Source organism: Triticum aestivum, chromosome 4D (genome assembly GCF_018294505.1).
Source record: "Triticum aestivum cultivar Chinese Spring chromosome 4D, IWGSC CS RefSeq v2.1, whole genome shotgun sequence".
Classification (NCBI taxonomy): Eukaryota; Viridiplantae; Streptophyta; class Magnoliopsida; order Poales; family Poaceae; genus Triticum; species Triticum aestivum.
In genome coordinates, this window is record NC_057805.1 from 297,506,200 (window position 1) to 297,524,402 (window position 18,203).

Genomic DNA, 18,203 nt, shown 5'->3' on the forward strand with positions numbered 1-18,203 from the left:
GGGAACGGGGGGCTAGAGGGATGGTCGGGGCGGCGGCGGACCGGCGGTGAGGAGTGGTTTCAGGGAGGGTGGGGCGGCGAGGCGGCGCCGGAGCGCCGCCAGCCGCGGGCGGCGGTGGCCGGCGGTTCGGTCGGTGGTGGCTGGCGGCTCAAGGGGGCGGAGGCTAAAGATGAACTGCAGGCCTTTGATTTCGCATCCAACGGCTGGAAAATCGACTGCCCAGAGATGAAAAACTCAGCTGACTGATTTCTAGCCATTCCTGAGAAAAAAGAACCCACCAATGATGCAAATTCCTCTCCAATCCATAGTAGTAACAAGTACCAAAGTTAAAATAGTCATGTTTTCAATTGAATAACGGTCAATACAGAAGTAGCATTTCATAATAAAAACATGACAGTGAACACACTAAACTACCTACAAAAATTAGACAAGTGCATTATTGATTCCAACATGTAAACATTGCACATTCTTGCAACTTCTACGCTTACTTAGTAGTCACACTATTACTAGGGCTGCTCACCTTGCCAAGCCCAAACAATGTCTTTCAAAGCCGGTCTCATATCATGTTTAACCTTCTGATACTCGAGAGTATCACCATTGGTCTTCCTGATTTCCACCAGATGAAAATTTGGTGCAATCTGAAATATCTCGGTATCTATGGACATTACGCCTTTCCTTCCCGGTTGCAAGCTCTGCATCTTCAACAACCCACCGTCTCTCTTCATGAGTCTTAGCCGCAAGCGCTTTGCAATATCTTCAAGCTTTGTGATGATTGTTGCAGCTGTGTTGGTAGATGTGAATTTGGACTCTTTGTTGGACTTATCCTCAAACATGCCAGAGAGATCAAACCCAGAAGAAAGAGAAATGATGTCAAAAGCATTCAAGTTAGTGAGCTCTGTTGCTTCTTGTATTGTCTCGGTTGTACAGCTACTGAATGGATCACAAGTCGGATCCATGTCAACAGCAACAATGCCCTCCGTTGGTGTGTTATAGCTAATCAGTCCCTTGTCAAGGCCTGTCCGGAACCAAGAATTGTCCAAGATCTCTGAAAAGGAGATCCGTGTACCGGGGTTCGGATCAAGAATACGCCTCAGAAGCCTCCGGGCATCTGAAGAAAACCAGCTTGGCCATTTGAGTTCTGCTTTGTAAATCTTCTTATACATGTCCATCAAATTCTTGTCCTGAAAAGGGAGATAACCAGCCAACAATACATACAAGATGACTCCACAAGCCCAGATGTCAGCTTTTGCACCATCATATCCTTTCTTACTAATCAGTTCCGGAGCAACATATGCAGGGGTACCACAAGTTGTGTGAATCAGCCCATCTTGTCTCTTGCATTCTGCAAGTGCACTCAGACCAAAGTCAGAGATCTTTAAATTGCGGTTCTCATCAAGAAGAAGATTTTCAGGCTTCAGGTCACGGTGATAGACGCCTCGGCTGTGACAGAAGTCAACCGCACTATTGAGCTGTTGGAAGTACTTGCGAGCAACATCTTCTTTCAGCCTTCCTCGTTGAACCTTGTTGAACAGCTCGCCCCCCTTCACATACTCTAGCACAAAAAATATCTTGGTTTTGGTGGCCATCACCTCATACAATTGGACAATGTTTGGATGTTTCACCAACTTCATTACAGATATCTCTCGCCTTACTTGATCCATAAGCCCACACTTGAAGATCTTCTCTTTGTCGATCACCTTGATGGCAACGCTCTGTGAAGTCTTGAGACTACGACCATAGTAAACTTTAGCAAAGCTCCCTTGCCCCAGCAGTCTTCCCATCTCATATCTCTCCATCAAGATATTTCCCTTCTTCTCTACCATCTTGGCCAGTTCTTATGTACACAAAAGGCAGTGATGTTGTAAGTTGAGGTGGTCAGAACTGATCAGGGGCACTCAATGATGTGGACAACACCTGCAGATGATCAATTCGTTTCAACCATCTCCACCAAGATGGTAGGTGGTCCATGGAGCATCCTGCGTATGCCCATGGAGCAACTCTTGTATTTCAGTGTCTTCAAAAGCTAGACTGTCAGTTCCCAACCAAGGTAGTCCTCTACCACACAAGCACATCTTCCGGCATTCCTGTGGAGGAGATATTTTCCTTCGCACTGAAAGACTAATACTGCAAGGAGGAAACACACGAATGATTAGGTACGTAACTACTAAATAGCTTAGAATATTTTTTAATAAATAAAAACACTTGAACGAGGCAAACTTTCCAGTTTTTACGCATATGAATGGTATTTATTACTTTCCAGAAGAATCCAGAAAGCAAATTCTTGCCTCTTAAAGAAAAAGAAAAGAAAAATAAGGGCAAGCACTAGCAATCTTGTTGCATAGATAAGATTTCTTATGAACTATGATTATTTTCATCTTTTGGTCTGAACTATCAAGATGTGTGTGTTTCTCTTTGCCTTAAACAAAGATATCAAGGCAGAGAGAGCTGCATGACATGGAACATGATCCGTGAAAACAACATCCTTGTTGTAGAAGAGAAAATTATTTGTTCTAGAACATACGGCAAAAGAAAATGATCTTGTTACTGAGTCCCGTTCATGCATCTAGTATGTACAACTGCAGACAAACAGAAAAATATCTGAAAAGCTCCAAAAGCTCGCAGACAAAAAAACTCAACAATTTGTACAGTACCGACCAAACAAATCGTTCAGATATTTAGTGGAACAACAGACAAAGTTAGTCCCAACTCCCAAATAATGATCATCCAAGGCATGCATGCATATCTACGAAAAAACAGATCTGAATCAACGGAATTCTAAAGAGTACTTCCGCGATTGTGTAATCACTAGTATTATGGGCACGGAGAGCCAAGGAAAGATGCAATTAGCTGCGTGTAAAACGCTGAGGTTTCTACAAGATTCACGTCAAAGTTTCAAATCCTTGCTGCTCCTAACCTCTTAGAGAGATTGGAACATACCAAAATCGTAAACCCAGATTAAAATCATAAAGCATATCTAAAAGGTAAACATATTATGAGATAGAAAGTTAGAAACATACTTGATCCAGACGATTTGGAATTCTAGACGCAGAGGAGATTAGAACCGCGCCGGTAGAAAAGCCAAGAAACAAAGTCTTGCAGGAAGGTTCTGAGAAGAATCGAAGGTGAGCGGCGGTAGTGGGAGAGTGGGGAGGAAGAAATAGTATTGGATGCGCAAACACCACGCTAGGAGGTATTTATAGGCGCTCCACGGTGGGATCTTTCTCCGATTCCCGAAAGGGTACCGATTTTGCACCCGCTGAACAAGGGTCCCAGCAGGGGCTAGTTCGTCAATATTTATTACTCGTATTGTTTTCTGTTCTTAGCGGGTCAAAAATACTTTTTTAGTCGCCTTGCATCACAAGTCTCATTCGAAATGGAAAGAACAAGGATTTGCACTGGCTCTATATTGGACGCTTCCTCGAGCCCCGATGTGATGATCGACCTCGCCACTAGGCGATTGCGAGGCTCCGGTTTTCCACAGGCTCTCAAATTTTTCATACAAACATTTGTGCTGGGAAATAGGCTCTGAGTTGTTCCACTCCATATTCTAAATTTTGATTGTATCGGATGAATTTTCCATTTCGAAACAAATATATTCAGTTGATATTTTGATATTGATAGCGTGCAAATTATATAGTTCTTTTACATGTAAATCCTTGTAGTATTATTTTTCCTCTACCAACTACCGCCGATCAAGTCGATCACGTCAGCCCCTCCCCCTCGCGTTGCCTCCCCTCAGGCGGCGCCAGGGGACCCCAATCCCGCGCCGCCAACCCCTCCCCTCTCCTCCATCCCCAGCCGCCGTTGCCGCTGGCAAGGGCCGCGGTGGCGGCGGGCCCTGCATGATCCAGGACGGGTGGTGGCTGCGGCAGATCCGGTGAGACGGAGGCGGCGTCTCACGTGGAGGCCGGGGGCGGCAATCAGGGGAGCGCCCCTGCTGCGCGGTGGCGATGGGCAGGGGCGGAGCTGGGCCCCGGGCATCCAGGGCCCAGGCCCGGGGCGTGGAGAGATTAATAGACTGTAATCAAGTAAGTTTTTCTGCAGGCCCGGGTTGCAGCCCAGCGAAAAGAAGAAGGCCCAAAGCTTTGATGGGCTGTCGCACGCAGGAGGAAAAACTCCACCCCCACGATCTAGCACGCACGAGGCACAAGAGACTCATCGCTGTTGGTAAAAAAATAACATGAAACTCTCGCGCAGCCGCCGCCAGTCGCACGGACGCAGGACGGCAAGATCGATCTCCACTTCTCCAGGAGGGACTCCAACGCCCGCGCCGCCGTCCACCGTGGCTACGCGCCTCCGCTCCCGGCCCACCCATTGCCCCCCTTGCCTCCCGGACCTGCTCGTCGTTCACACGCGTGTGCTGCTTCACTGCCGTCTGCCGCAGCTTGTACTTGTAATTTTCTTTGATGCTTTCCCTGTTTCCCCCTTATGCCTTCTACTTATACTAGATGACCAGTTGCGCCAATGACGCAAAGGCCAAGAGTAAACCATGTATTAAAAGAGTGTACATTAATATTATTCGGGCACATATTAAAATATATGAAGAAAAAAATCCACTTACTATAAATACAAGTGATACAATACCCATATAATGTTCAAGGAAATATCCGTATAAACAGAACCGTTAATTAGTCAGACACAAATCCACACCCGAGAAGCACACTGCACAGGGTTGAAACTTTTAAGCCTCACATTCCCAAGCAATCTTAAGGAGGGCCAACAGAATTGAAATCACAGATGCAAAGTATCAGCAGTTAGTAATATTTATACACACAGCTTCTTTATTGTAGTCATATGATGATGAAATCAGTACGTAAATCAGCACCAAGGATAGCCGATCAGACAAACAAAAATTCTGCATCCCGCTGAAAAACACTATTATGCAAGACTCATTTTAAAAGGCCCTCAGTTCTAATTTCTATAAGAGCTTGAAGCTTTGGAGCCAAGGCTACGAACCTTCAAATCCAACCAAACATCTTACCATGCAAACACGGTAAAATGGGAAAGAAAGACTAAATGTGACGCACCAAAAGCGGAAGAAAATGTTGAACGACCTGGGCGTGAGGATTGTGCCGGTGACCTGGTGACGCCGAGCAGCGCGTGGATGTGGACCAGGATGACGGTGGTGGCGGCGCCCTCCTCGTCGACCTTCAGCAGCTCGCTAGAGTCTACAATGCTCATACTTTGCATCAAGTAAACCCATCTCACTAAGAACGGGAATGAGCATCGCCCTTTGGCATGCTCTGCCTTTGGCATGATCTTGATAGCATCCGCTTCCTACAATAGAACATGCAAAGAGAACATAATGAGGATAATATTATGCATGCACCACTCTGCACAAAAACCTCTCCAAGGAAGCAGCTTTTATTACTCTACCTCCAGTTCTCTAGCTTTCAATATTAAAGGAAAAAAGCAATTCCCACTAATTGTATAGCACATAGATAAACCCCAGATTACAATACACAAAACAGAGCAAAACTTCTTCATAATTCAATTAAAATGAGGCCATATGCATCATGATTAAAGTTGCTCCCTGTATTGTATATACAACCATGATTCAAAGTGCTCCTTGTACTGTATATACAACCATGTATATACAACTATATCATTTATAGGCCATGTATATACAACTTAAGAAAACATAAATACATAACTGCATATGCATCTGCATATAACAAAGCAGGTGATCCAATCTACAAATATTACAATAGCAATTGTGGCAGCACAAAAAGTGTAATTGGACATCACCATTTAACAACTAAGGCTATAAAATAATAGATGATTATGCAGATAGCAAAGAAAGATTCAACATTATTGTGTCATTGACAACTTTTTCAGGTAGTAGCAAATCAACATATCTGCTGCTAATAGAAACAGAATCCGGATCTCCTTTAGGGAGGAGCACATACAGAGAAGAGAAGGAGTAGGTGTTCGTCACCAGATGATCATTTTGCTCGGAGACAAAGATGAGGAACTGGACCCAGCCGATAGGTCGTTCTTGGTTTCCATGTCTAGTTGGGTTAATTCAGAATCTGTTTAGATCTTTTCTACACTACTGCCATGCTGTGCTATAAGCCAAAACCAGATAACCAGGTCAAAATCCTAGCTGTGACTTTAACGGTTCTGTTGGAAATATGCCCTAGAGGCAGTAATAAAATGGTTATTATTATATTTCCTTGTTCATGATAATTGTCTATTGTTCATGCTATAATTATGTTATCCGGAAATCGTAATACATGTGTGAATACATAGACCACAATATGTCCCTAGTGAGCCTCTAGTTGACTAGCTCGTTGATCAACAGATAGTCATGGTTTCCTGACTATGGACATTGGATGTCATTGATAACGGGATCACATCATTAGGAGAATGATGTGATGGACAAGACCCAATCCTAAGCATAGCACAAGATCGTGTAGTTCGTTTGCTAGAGTTTTTCCAAATGTCAAGTATCATTTCCTTAGACCATGAGATTGTGCAACTGCCGGATACCATAGGGTGCTTTGGGTGTGCCAAACGTCACAACGTAACTGGGTGGCTATAAAGGTGCACTACGGGTATCTCCGAAAGTGTCTGTTGGGTTGGCACGAATCGAGACTGTGATTTGTCACTCCGTATGACGGAGAGGTATCTCTGGGCCCACTCGGTAATGCATCATCATAATGAGCTCAATGTGACCAAGTGTTTGGTCACGGGATCATGCATTACGGTACGAGTAAAGTGACTTGCCGATAACGAGATTGAACAAGGTATTGGGATACCGACGATCGAATCTCGGGCAAGTAACGTACCGATTGACAAAGGGAATTGTATACGGGATTGATTGAATCCTCGACATCGTGGTTCATCCGATGAGATCATCGTGGAACATGTGGGAGCCAACATGGGTATCCAGATCCCGCTGTTGGTTATTGACCGGAGAGTCGTCTCGGTCATGTCTGCATGTCTCCCGAACCCGTAGAGTCTACACACTTAAGGTTCGGTGACGCTAGAGTTGTAGAGATATTAGTATGCGGTTAACCGAAAGTTGTTCGGAGTCCCGGATGAGATCCCGGACGTCACGAGGAGTTCCGGAATGGTCCGGAGGTAAAGATTTATATATGGGAAGTCCTATTTTGGCCACCGGAAAATGTTCGGGATTTTTGGTATTGTACCGGGAAGGTTCTAGAAGGTTCGGAAGTGGGGCCCACCTGCATGGGGGACCCACATGAACGTGGGTAGTGGGGGCAAGGCCCCACACCCCTGGTCAAGGCGCACCAAGATCCCACCTTAGAAGGAATAAGATCATATCCCGAAGCGATAAGATCAAGATCCCAAAAAAAGGGGGATAACAATCAGTGGGGAAGGGAAATGATGGGATTTCTTTCCCCCACCTTTGCCAACGCCCCAATGGACTTGGAGGGCAAGAAACCAGCCCCCTCCACCCCTATATATAGTGGGGAGGCGCATGGGAGCAGGACCCCAAGCCCTGGCACCTCCCTCCCTCCCGTGACACCTCTTCCTCCCGCTTGCGCTTGGCAAAGCCCTGCCGGGATCCCGCTACTTCCACCACCACGCCGACGTGCTGCTGGATCTCCATCCACTTCTCCTCCCCCCTTGCTGGATCAAGAAGGAGGAGACGTCCCCGCTCCGTACATGTGTTGAACGCGGAGGTGCCGTCCGTTCGGCGCTAGGATCATCGGTGATTTGGATCACGACGAGTACGACTCCATCAACCCTGTTCTCTTGAATGCTTCCGCGCGCGATCTACAAGGGTATGTAGATGCACTCCCCTCTCTCTCGTTGCTAGATGACTCCATAGATTGATCTTGGTGATACATAGAAAATTTTAAATTTCTGCTACGATCCCCAACAGTGGCATCATGAGCTAGGTCTATGTGTAGTTTCTATGCACGAGTAGAACACAAACTTGTTGTGGGCGTAGATGTTGTCAATTTTCTTGCCACTACTAGTCTTATCTTGTTTCGGCGGCATCGTGGGATGAAGCGGCCCGGACCGACCTTACACGTACGCTTACGTGAGACAGGTTCCACCGACTGACATGCACTAGTTGCATAAGGTAGCTAGCGGGTGCCTGTCTCTCCACTTTAGTCGAATCGGATTCGATGAAAAGGGTCCTTATGAAGGGTAAATAGAAGTTGGCATATCACGTTGTGGTTTTACGTAGGTAAGAAACGTTCTTGCTAGAAACCTATAGAAGCCACGTAAAAACATGCAACAACAATTAGAGGACGTCTAACTTGTTTTTGCAGCATATGCCTTGTGATGTGATATGGCCAAAAGGATGTGATGAATGAAATATATGTGATGTATGAGATTGATCATGTTCTTGTAATAGGAATCACGACTTGCATGTCGATGAGTATGACAACCGGCAGGAGCCATAGGAGTTGTCTTTATTTTTTGTATGACCTGCGTGTCATTGAATAACGCCATGTAAATTACTTTACTTTATTGCTAAACACGTTAGCCATAGAAGTAGAAGTAATCGTTGGCGTGACAACTTCATGAAGACATGATGATGGAGATCATGGTGTCATGCCGGTGACGAATATGATCATGGCGCCCCGAAGATGGAGATCAAAGGAGCAATATGATACTGGCCATATCATGTCACTATTTGATTGCATGTGATGTTTATCATATTTTACATCTTATTTGCTTAGAACGACGGTAGCTTAAATAAGATGATCCCTTACAATAATTTCAAGAAAGTGTTCCCCCTAACTGTGCACCGTTGCGAAGGTTCGTTGTTTCGAAGCACCACGTGATGATCGGGTGTGATAGATTCTAACGTTCGAATACAACGGGTGTAAGCCAGGTTTACACACGCAATACACTTAGGTTGACTTGACGAGCCTAGCATGTACAGACATGGCCTCGGAACACGGAAGACCGAAAGGTCGAGCATGAGTCGTATAGAAGATACGATCAACATGAAGATGTTCACCGATGTTGACTAGTCCGTCTCACGTGATGATCGGACACGGCCTAGTTGACTCGAATCATGTTTCACTTAGATGACTAGAGGGATGTCTATCTGAGTGGGAGTTCATTGAATAATTTGATTAGATGAACTTAATTATCATGAACTTAGTCTAAAATCTTTACAATATGTCTTGTAGATCAAATGGCCCACGCTAATGTTGCCCTCAACTTCAACGCGTTCCTAGAGAAAACCAAGCTGAAAGATGATGGCAGCAATTATACGGACTGGGTCCGGAACCTGAGGATCATCCTCATAGCTGCCAAGAAAGATTATGTCCTAGAAGCACCGCTAGGTGACGCACCCATCCCAGAGAACCAAGACGTTATGAACGCTTGGCATCGGCATGCTGATGATTACTCCCTCATTTAGTGCGGCATGCTTTACAGCTTAGAATCGGGGCTCCAAAAGCATTTTGAGCAACACGGAGCATATGAGATGTTCGAAGAGCTGAAAATGGTTTTCCAAGCTCATGCCCGGGTCGAGAGATATGAAGTCTCCGACAAGTTCTTCAGTTGTAAGATGGAGAAAAATAGTTATGTCAGTGAGCACATACTCAAAATGTCTGGGTTACACAACCGCTTGACTCAGCTGGGAGTTAATCTCCCGGATGACGCGGTCATTGACAGAATCCTTCAGTCGCTTCCATCGAGCTACAAGAGCTTTGTGATGAACTTCAATATGCAGGGGATGGAAAAGACCATTCCTGAGGTATATTCAATGCTGAAATCAGCGGAGGTGGAGATCAAAAAGGAACATCAAGTGTTGATGGTGAATAAAACCACTAAGTTCAAGAAAGGCAAGGGTAAGAAGAACTTCAAGAAGGATGGCAAGGGAGTTGCCGCGCCCGGTAAGCCAGTTGCCGGGAAAAAGCCAAAGAATGGACCCAAGCCTGAGACTGAGTGCTTTTATTGCAAGGGAAGTGGTCACTGGAAGCGGAACTGCCCCAGGTACTTAGCGGACAAGAAGGCCGGCAACACCAAAGGTATATGTGATATACATGTTATTGATGTGTACCTTACCAGCACTCGTAGTAGCTCCTGGGTATTTGATACCGGTGCGGTTGCTCATATTTGTAACTCAAAGCAGGAGCTGCGGAATAAACGGAGACTGGCAAAGGACGAGGTGACGATGCGCGTCGGGAATGGTTCCAAGGTCGATGTGATCGCCGTCGGCACGCTACCTCTACATTTACCTATGGGATTAGTTTTAAACCTCAATAATTGTTATTTAGTGCCAACTTTGAGCATGAACATTGTATCAGGATCTCGTTTAATTCGAGATGGCTACTCATTTAAATCCGAGAATAATGGTTGTTCTATTTATATGAGAGATATGTTTTATGGTCATGCCCCGCTGGTTAATGGTTTATTCTTAATGAATCTCGAACGTAGTGTTACACATATTCATAGTGTGAATACCAAAAGATGTAAGGTTGATAATGATAGTCCCACATACTTGTGGCACTGCCGTCTTGGTCACATTGGTGTCAAACGCATGAAGAAGCTCCATGCTGATGGACTTTTGGAGTCTCTTGATTATGAATCATTTGACACGTGCGAACCATGCCTCATGGGTAAGATGACCAAGACTCCGTTCTCCGGAACAATGGAGCGAGCAACCAACTTATTGGAAATCATACATACTGATGTGTGCGGTCCAATGAGTGTTGAGGCTCGCGGTGGCTATCGTTATGTTCTCACTCTCACTGATGACTTGAGTAGATATGGGTATGTCTACCTAATGAAACACAAGTCTGAGACCTTTGAAAAGTTCAGGGAATTTCAGAGTGAGGTTGAGAATCAACGTGACAGGAAAATAAAGTTCTTACGATCAGATCGTGGAGGGGAATATTTGAGTCACGAATTTGGCACACTTAAGGAAATGTGGAATAGTTTCACAACTCACGCCGCCTGGAACACCTCAGCGAAATGGTGTGTCCGAACATCGTAATCGCACTCTATTGGATATGGTGTGATCTATGATGTCTCTTACCGATCTACCGCTCTCATTTTGGGGCTATGCTTTAGAGACTGCCGCATTCACTTTAAATAGGGCTCCGTCGAAATCCGTTGAGACGACACCGTATGAATTATGGTTTGGGAAGAAACCTAAGCTGTCGTTTCTAAAAGTTTGGGGATGCGATGCTTATGTCAAGAAACTTCAACCTGAAAAGCTCGAACCCAAGTCGGAAAAATGCGTCTTCATAGGATACCCTAAGGAAACCATTGGGTATACCTTCTACCTCAGATCCGAAGGCAAGATCATTGTTGCCAAGAACGGGTACTTTCTGGAGAAAGAGTTTCTCTCGAAAGAAGTAAGTGGGAGGAAAGTGGAACTTGATGAAGTACTACCTCTTGAACCGGAAAGTAGCGCAGCTCAGGAAGATGTTCCTGTGGTGCCTGCACTGACTAGAGAGGAAGCTAATAATGATGATCAAGGTACTTCGGATCAAGTTACTACTGAACTTTGTAGGTCCACGAGGACACGTTCCACACCAGAGTGGTATGGCAACCCTGTCCTAGAAATCATGTTGCTAGACAACGGTGAACCTTCGAACTATGAAGAAGCAATGGCGGGCCCAGAATCCAACAAATGGCTTGAAGCCATGCAATCCGAGATAGGATCCATGTATGAAAACAAAGTGTGGACTTTGACAGACTTGCCCGATGATCGGCGAGCAATAGAAAACAAATGGATCTTTAAGAAGAAGACGGACGCGGATGGTAATGTTACCATCTATAAAGCTCGACTTGTCGCTAAGGGTTATCGACAAGTTCAAGGGGTTGACTACGATGAGACTTTCTCACCCGTAGCGAAGCTGAAGTCCGTCCGAATCATGTTAGCAATTGCCGCATACTATGATTATGAGATATGGCAAATGGACGTCAAAACGGCATTCCTTAACGGCTTTCTTAAGGAAGAATTGTATATGATCCAGCCGGAAGGTTTTGTCGATCCTAAGAATACTAACAAGGTATGCAAGCTCCAGCGCTCCATCTATGGGCTGGTGCAAGCATCTCGGAGTTGGAACATTCGATTTGATGAGATGATCAAAGCGTTTGGGTTTACACAGACTTATGGAGAAGCCTGTGTTTACAAGAAAGTGAGTGGGAGCTCTGTAGCATTTCTCATATTATATGTGGATGACATACTGTTGATGGGAAATGATATAGAATTCTTGGGAAGCATAAAGGCCTACTTGAACAAGTGTTTTTCAATGAAGGACCTTGGAGAAGCTGCTTATATATTAGGCATCAAGATCTATAGAGATAGATCAAGACGCCTCATTGGTCTTTCACAAAGTACGTACCTTGACAAGATATTGAAGAAGTTCAATATGGATCCGTCCAAGAAGGGGTTCTTGCCTGTATTGCAAGGTGTGCAATTGAGCACGGCTCAATGCCCGACCACGGCAGAAGATAGAGAAAAGACGAGTGTCGTCCCCTATGCCTCGGCCATAGGGTCTATTATGTATGCCATGCTGTGTACCAGACCTGATGTAAACCTTGCCGTAAGTTTGGTAGGAAGGTACCAAAGTAATCCCGGCATGGAACACTGGACAGCGGTCAAGAATATCCTGAAGTACCTGAAGAGGACTAAGGATATGTTTCTCGTTTATGGAGGTGACGAAGAGCTCGTCGTAAAGGGTTACGTCGATGCTAGCTTCGACACAGATCTGGATGACTCTAAGTCACAAACCGGATACGTGTATATTTTGAATAGTGGGGCAGTAAGCTGGTGCAGTTGCAAGCAAAGCGTTGTGGCGGGATCTACATGTGAAGCGGAATACATGGTGGCCTCAGAGGCAGCACAAGAAGCAATCTGGGTGAAGGAGTTCATTACCGACCAAGGAGTTATTCCCAATGCGTCGGGCCCGATGACTCTCTTCTGTGACAACACTGGAGCTATTGCCCTTGCCAAGGAGCCTAGGTTTCACAGGAAGACCAGGCATATCAAGCATCGCTTCAACTCCATTCGTGAAAATGTTCAGGAGACATAGATATTTGTAAAGTACATACGGACCTGAATGTAGCAGATCCGTTGACTAAACCTCTCCCTAGAGCAAAACATGATCAACACCAGAACTCTATGGGTGTTCGATTCATCACAATGTAACTAGATTATTGACTCTAGTGCAAGTGAGAGACTGTTGGAAATATGCCCTAGAGGCAATAATAAAATGGTTATTATTATATTTCCTTGTTCATGATAATTGTCTATTGTTCATGCTATAATTGTGTTATCCGGAAATCGTAATACATGTGTGAATACATAGACCACAACATGTCCCTAGTGAGCCTCTAGTTGACTAGATCGTTGATCAACAGTTAGTCATGGTTTCCTGACTATGGACATTGGATGTCATTGATAACGGGATCACATCATTAGGAGAATGATGTGATGGACAAGACCCAATCCTAAGCATAGCACAAGATCGTGTAGTTCGTTTGCTAGAGTTTTTCCAAATGTCAAGTATCATTTCCTTAGACCATGAGATTGTGCAACTCCCGGATACCATAGGGTGCTTTGGGTGTGCCAAACGTCACAACGTAACTGGATGGCTATAAAGGTACACTACGGGTATCTCCGAAAGTGTCTGTTGGGTTGGCATGAATCGAGACTGTGATTTGTCACTCCGTATGACGGAGAGGTATCTCTGGGCCCACTCGGTAATGCATCATCATAATGAGCTCAATGTGACTAAGGAGTTAGCCACGGGATCATGCGTTATGGTACGAGTAAAGTGACTTGCCGGTAACGAGATTGAACAAGGTATTGGGATACCGACGATCGAATCTCGGGCAAGTAACGTACCGATTGACAAAGGGAATTGTATACGGGATTGATTGAATCCTCGACATCGTGGTTCATCCGATGAGGTCATCGTGGAACATGTGGGAGCCAACATGGGTATCCAAATCCCGCTGTTGGTTATTGACCGGAGAGTCGTCTTGGTCATGTCTGCATGTCTCCCGAACCCGTAGGGTCTACACACTTAAGGTTCGGTGACGCTAGAGTTGTAGAGATATTAGTATGCGGTTAACCGAAAGTTGTTCGGAGTCCCGGATGAGATCCCGGACGTCACGAGGAGTTCCGGAATGGTCCGGAGGTAAAGATTTATATATGGGAAGTCCTATTTTGGCCACCGGAAAATGTTCGGGATTTTTGGTATTGTACCGGGAAGGTTCTAGAAGGTTCGGAAGTGGGGCCCACCTGCATGGGGGACCCACATGAACGTGGGTAGTGGGGGCAAGGCCCCACACCCCTGGTCAAGGCACACCAAGATCCCACCTTAGAAGGAATAAGATCATATCCCGAAGGGATAAGATCAAGATCCTAAAAAAAGGGATAACAATCGGTGGGGAAGGGAAATGATGGGATTTCTTTCCCCCACCTTTGCCAACGCCCCAATGGACTTGGAGGGCAAGAAACCAGCCCCCTCCACCCCTATATATAGTGGGGAGGCGCATGGGAGCAGGACCCCAAGCCCTGGCGCCTCCCTCCCTCCCGTGACACCTCTTCCTCCTGCTTGCGCTTGGCAAAGCCCTGCCGGGATCCCGCTACTTCCACCACCACGCCGTCGTGCTGTTGGATCTCCATCAACTTCTTCTCCCCCCTTGCTGAATTAAGAAGGAGGAGGAGTCCCCGCTCCGTACGTGTGTTGAACGCGGAGGTGCCGTCCGTTCGGCGCTAGGATCATCGGTGATTTGGATCACGACGAGTACGACTCCATCAACCCCGTTCTCTTGAACGCTTCCGCGCGCGATCTACAAGGGTATGTAGATGCACTCCCCTCTCTCTCGTTGCTAGATGACTCCATAGATTGATCTTGGTGACACGTAGAAAATTTTAAATTTCTGCTACGATCCCCAACATGTTCTGCAAATTCGGTCCAAATAGCATGAATAAGAAAATGCACAACTCTTATTCCAAAAGACCTGGAAAGAACTAACACTTCCATACAATTGAGAAAATAAAAATCATGTAATACTTCTTAACAACCGGTATGTGGATTGAAATTTACCTCGAAATAATATATGCATTCAGATTTAACTATGTATAATCCACACCAAAACTCCTACATATAATACAAACAATGAAGTAAATAAAATGGTGTGACCTGGCTCTTTATTTATCTGAGTAGAAAATGCTACAGAATCTGGCAGTCAGGTTATTGCAGCAATTATCTAAATTAAATAACTCAACAGAAAAACTGTGCAGGATGGTGTCTCTCCTTTCTCCTTTCAAAAACTGAGAACTAAAACCAACTCAGATGTGAAGAGCAGGGGGGATGAGGAGGCGGAGGCAAACCTGAAATGCCCACCGCACGCGACCACCGCCGATTGTCAGAGCCCAACCTTGTAACAGCGATGGTGCAAATGAATTGCTTATACTACATTTATCCAAAGATACCAGAGCTGTGAGAAGCAAATCACCAACAGAATAGGAAGAGCTAGGAACCTGTATTTGCCCATTGCCAGGCCATCGACTTACTTGCTGCTTGGGTGGCATTGCCTATGTTAGGTCCACGTAATATATCCATTATTTGGCAAAACTGACCGAGATATACTGCAAATGAAAAGTAACAACACTGAGAAAAGAAATATTGGGAATGAAAGGTAACAACACTAAGAAGAATTGTATATATAATTGCACGTGATGCATATAGGGTCTTGCCATTCTTTGAGTGGCAAAGGTCATCCTTGTAGCGATGAGATGCCTCAAATTTGTGAGCAGCTTCCTGTATAGCCTCACTTTATTTCCCCATCTACAATGGCCATCAGAGCTTAGAAAGTAGATAGTGCCAGGTGCCCCTATGCAATGGTATATAAAATGGTTGGTGTAAGCATATGCATGTACTAGTATTAGTAGAGCAAACGAACACATTGTTTGATCGTATAGGTTATGTAGGTCTTGTGTTCAACCTTCATCGGTTTTATGGATTTAGTTGTAGGTGATGTATGATGATAACCATGAAGAGGGTTTGAAAGATTAGTATGTACAGGAAGGCAAATAAAATTAGGTATAATGGCATGACAATATAAATGACGAGAAAACACCTCTCTAAACTTCTTGCATGATGTGCCGAGGAAAAAAAGTAGAGAAACAAAAGTACAAATTTAAACTATTGTCAGGCTTGAAGATGTTAGCTAAACCAGTCAAAGAAAATTAGCATTCAAGTTTCCTTCTCAACTAAACTGAAAATGCAAAATTGTAAACTGAATTCAAGCAAGAAGCATAGAAAATAAACTGAATACCAAACCAACTTTCTATATACTGCAGCTAATATCTTTCATATTGACATAAATAGAGAAGCTTAGTAAAATCAGGTAAGAATTCTAAAGAGCACTCTGTTATGTTCAATGACACATATGTAAAGGGTTAGCCAAACCACATCAGTAAACTAAACATGTTAGCTCTATAGTAACAAAATTAAGAAAATGGATGACTGCATCCAGGAAGGAGCAATGGATCGGAAGCTCACCTCAACCAGCTTCAAAACTGGTAGTGGCCTTCACATCCAGGCTGGGGAGAGATCGACGGTGCCCTCGCTGGACTCGGCAGCAGAGGAAGCTATGCAGCTGGGGAGAGATCGACGGCGCCCAGGCTGGGGAGGACTCTGCTATGGAAGTGGCATTGATGTATTGAAGAGAAGTGCGATGATATGCAGCAGGAAAAGCACATGATAAAGGAAATTTTATGAGCTCAATTTCAGTGTATAGAGAAAAAATTAGTTGTTCAGTTGTATATACGGTGGGAATCAATCAATGCAATATCTCGAGGGGTGCTATACCTACTGCTCTGCCTCTATTTCAGAACATAGAGCTTCGCTCTTTTTTTGTCCATGCCTATTGATTCACGGCTCTCTCTATCTCTACTCTTTTCACAAAACCGGTAGCTTCCAGCATCAAGCAATTTCTTAAGTCATTAGTGACTGAGAAAGACGAGGAATGAAGCCATACGAGCAGTAGGAATTCGTGCATTTGTTCTGCAAAACCCGAAAAGAAAAATCAAACCCTGAGCCTATTCCCTATGACTTTCTTAGACACAGAACGACCACAAAGGAAGATTCCTTTTAGCACCATTTGATTCTAATACTCTGAACTGTGCAAAATCAAAATGCCACATGCATATGTCATAAGATATAAAATATTTACATTAACAATATTTGCGTAAAATGAAAAGTCTGTACTAATTGATGCTAGTCGTTGTACTAATTGATGCTAGTCCACCTGATGCTAGTGTTTTTAGAACTGAAAAGATTAAGTAAACAGAGAGGGGGACAAGTATTGGACGGGAGAGGGGGAAAGGGGCAGGAAAGGGAGAGGAGCAAAACAAGAAGATAGACACACATGCGGACCTCCAAAGCCAAAAAAATCACATAGCAAGAGACAACACGTACTCAAATCTGAAAAGGAAGAAGGAGAACCACCGTTGGTGGAGGTAGAGCAGGAGATGGCGCAGAGGGGTGAACAGACCTGCCTGTTGGTTGAGGCCATCCGCGATGACCTCCAGCCTCGCTGCTCCTCCCCCCATCGGCATCCTCCGTTACTCCTCCACCCACCCTGACGCCCTACTCTCCCATGGCGACCACCTGCGCCTAATCTGAGAAGAAGCCAGATGAGAGGAAGAGGCAAGCGACGGTTGGCTGGGCAAGGGCCTCCTCATCCATAGCGCGTGGTCGGGCCGTGCTAGCCTGGTGTGGACGCAGGGGAGGAGGGGTGGTGGAGGCGGAGGTGGAGGAGACTGAGGCGACCGAGAGGGAGGGGAGGGCTCCGGGCGGAGCGGATCCTGCTTCCGCCGGCTCTCTCACGGCCGACCGTGGATGGAGGAGGTGAGAGGAGGAGGAGGCGAAGGCGAGTGGGACGGGAGGCGGCGGCGGCGACAGGAGGAGGAGCTGGGGAAGAGAAGAGGCAGGAGGGGGAGGAGAGTGCGGGAGCGGGCGACGGCTAGGGTTAGCGGCTGCCATTTATACCCTGCATGTGAAAAGACTAAAATGCCCTCGGTAGGGCACAAAATTTACAGGCGGTGGCAGAAATACTGTTCATAGCGATTTAGGAGCGACGTGGATGGCTTTCTCCTGCCTAGCAGTTCTTGAGGGTTTATATGTTCAATACCGTGTTCTACTTGTATCAGTGTATAAACTGCTCTGAACTATAATTTAATCGGAAGTGTGTGTGTGTTTGTATCCACTCATATATTTAGGGTATTA

The 18,203-nt window shown here is 45.3% G+C and overlaps 2 protein-coding genes across 9 annotated transcripts; both read right to left on the reverse strand.

The window, feature by feature from the left end:
• Nucleotides 1-318: 318 nt before the first annotated feature.
• On the reverse strand, nucleotides 319-3,190 carry LOC123097531 (CBL-interacting protein kinase 10). The gene is made up of 2 exons (XM_044519293.1): nucleotides 3,018-3,190; nucleotides 319-2,124 (listed from the first exon to the last, which is right to left on the reverse strand). Exon 2 carries the CDS (start codon nucleotides 1,821-1,823, stop codon nucleotides 507-509), a length of 1,317 nt encoding a protein of 438 aa, XP_044375228.1. The 5' UTR covers nucleotides 1,824-2,124; nucleotides 3,018-3,190; the 3' UTR covers nucleotides 319-506.
• Nucleotides 3,191-4,672: 1,482 nt separating this feature from the next.
• Nucleotides 4,673-17,900, reverse strand: LOC123097532 (uncharacterized). 8 transcript variants are annotated; one of them, XM_044519297.1, is made up of 7 exons: nucleotides 17,470-17,900; nucleotides 16,476-16,979; nucleotides 15,668-15,804; nucleotides 15,485-15,559; nucleotides 15,302-15,408; nucleotides 15,015-15,068; nucleotides 4,673-5,277 (listed from the first exon to the last, which is right to left on the reverse strand). In XM_044519297.1, exons 4-7 carry the CDS (start codon nucleotides 15,531-15,533, stop codon nucleotides 4,978-4,980), a joined length of 510 nt encoding a protein of 169 aa, XP_044375232.1. In that variant the 5' UTR covers nucleotides 15,534-15,559; nucleotides 15,668-15,804; nucleotides 16,476-16,979; nucleotides 17,470-17,900; the 3' UTR covers nucleotides 4,673-4,977. The 8 variants fall into 8 exon arrangements, 7 of the variants coding, with proteins under 7 accessions (XP_044375232.1, XP_044375230.1, XP_044375231.1 ...); XM_044519295.1 differs by having other exon boundaries at nucleotides 16,476-16,610; nucleotides 17,470-17,882; XM_044519296.1 differs by having other exon boundaries at nucleotides 16,476-16,613; nucleotides 17,470-17,882.
• Nucleotides 17,901-18,203: the final 303 nt, after the last annotated feature.

What these genes read in the sequence shown, in the direction of transcription:
- LOC123097532 (XM_044519297.1), bottom strand. Translation starts at nt 15,533, where the DNA reads ATGGATATATTACGTGGACCTAACATAGGCAATGCCACCCAAGCAGCA. An exon ending in CAATGCCACCCAAGCAGCAA is followed by an intron (nt 15,409 to 15,484) that starts GTAAGTCGATGG and finishes TGCTTCTCACAG; the next exon opens with CTCTGGTATCTTTGGATAAA. An exon ending in AATGCATATATTATTTCGAG is followed by an intron (nt 5,278 to 15,014) that starts GTAAATTTCAAT and finishes GTTCTATTGTAG; the next exon opens with GAAGCGGATGCTATCAAGAT.
- LOC123097531 (XM_044519293.1), bottom strand. Translation starts at nt 1,823, where the DNA reads ATGGTAGAGAAGAAGGGAAATATCTTGATGGAGAGATATGAGATGGGA.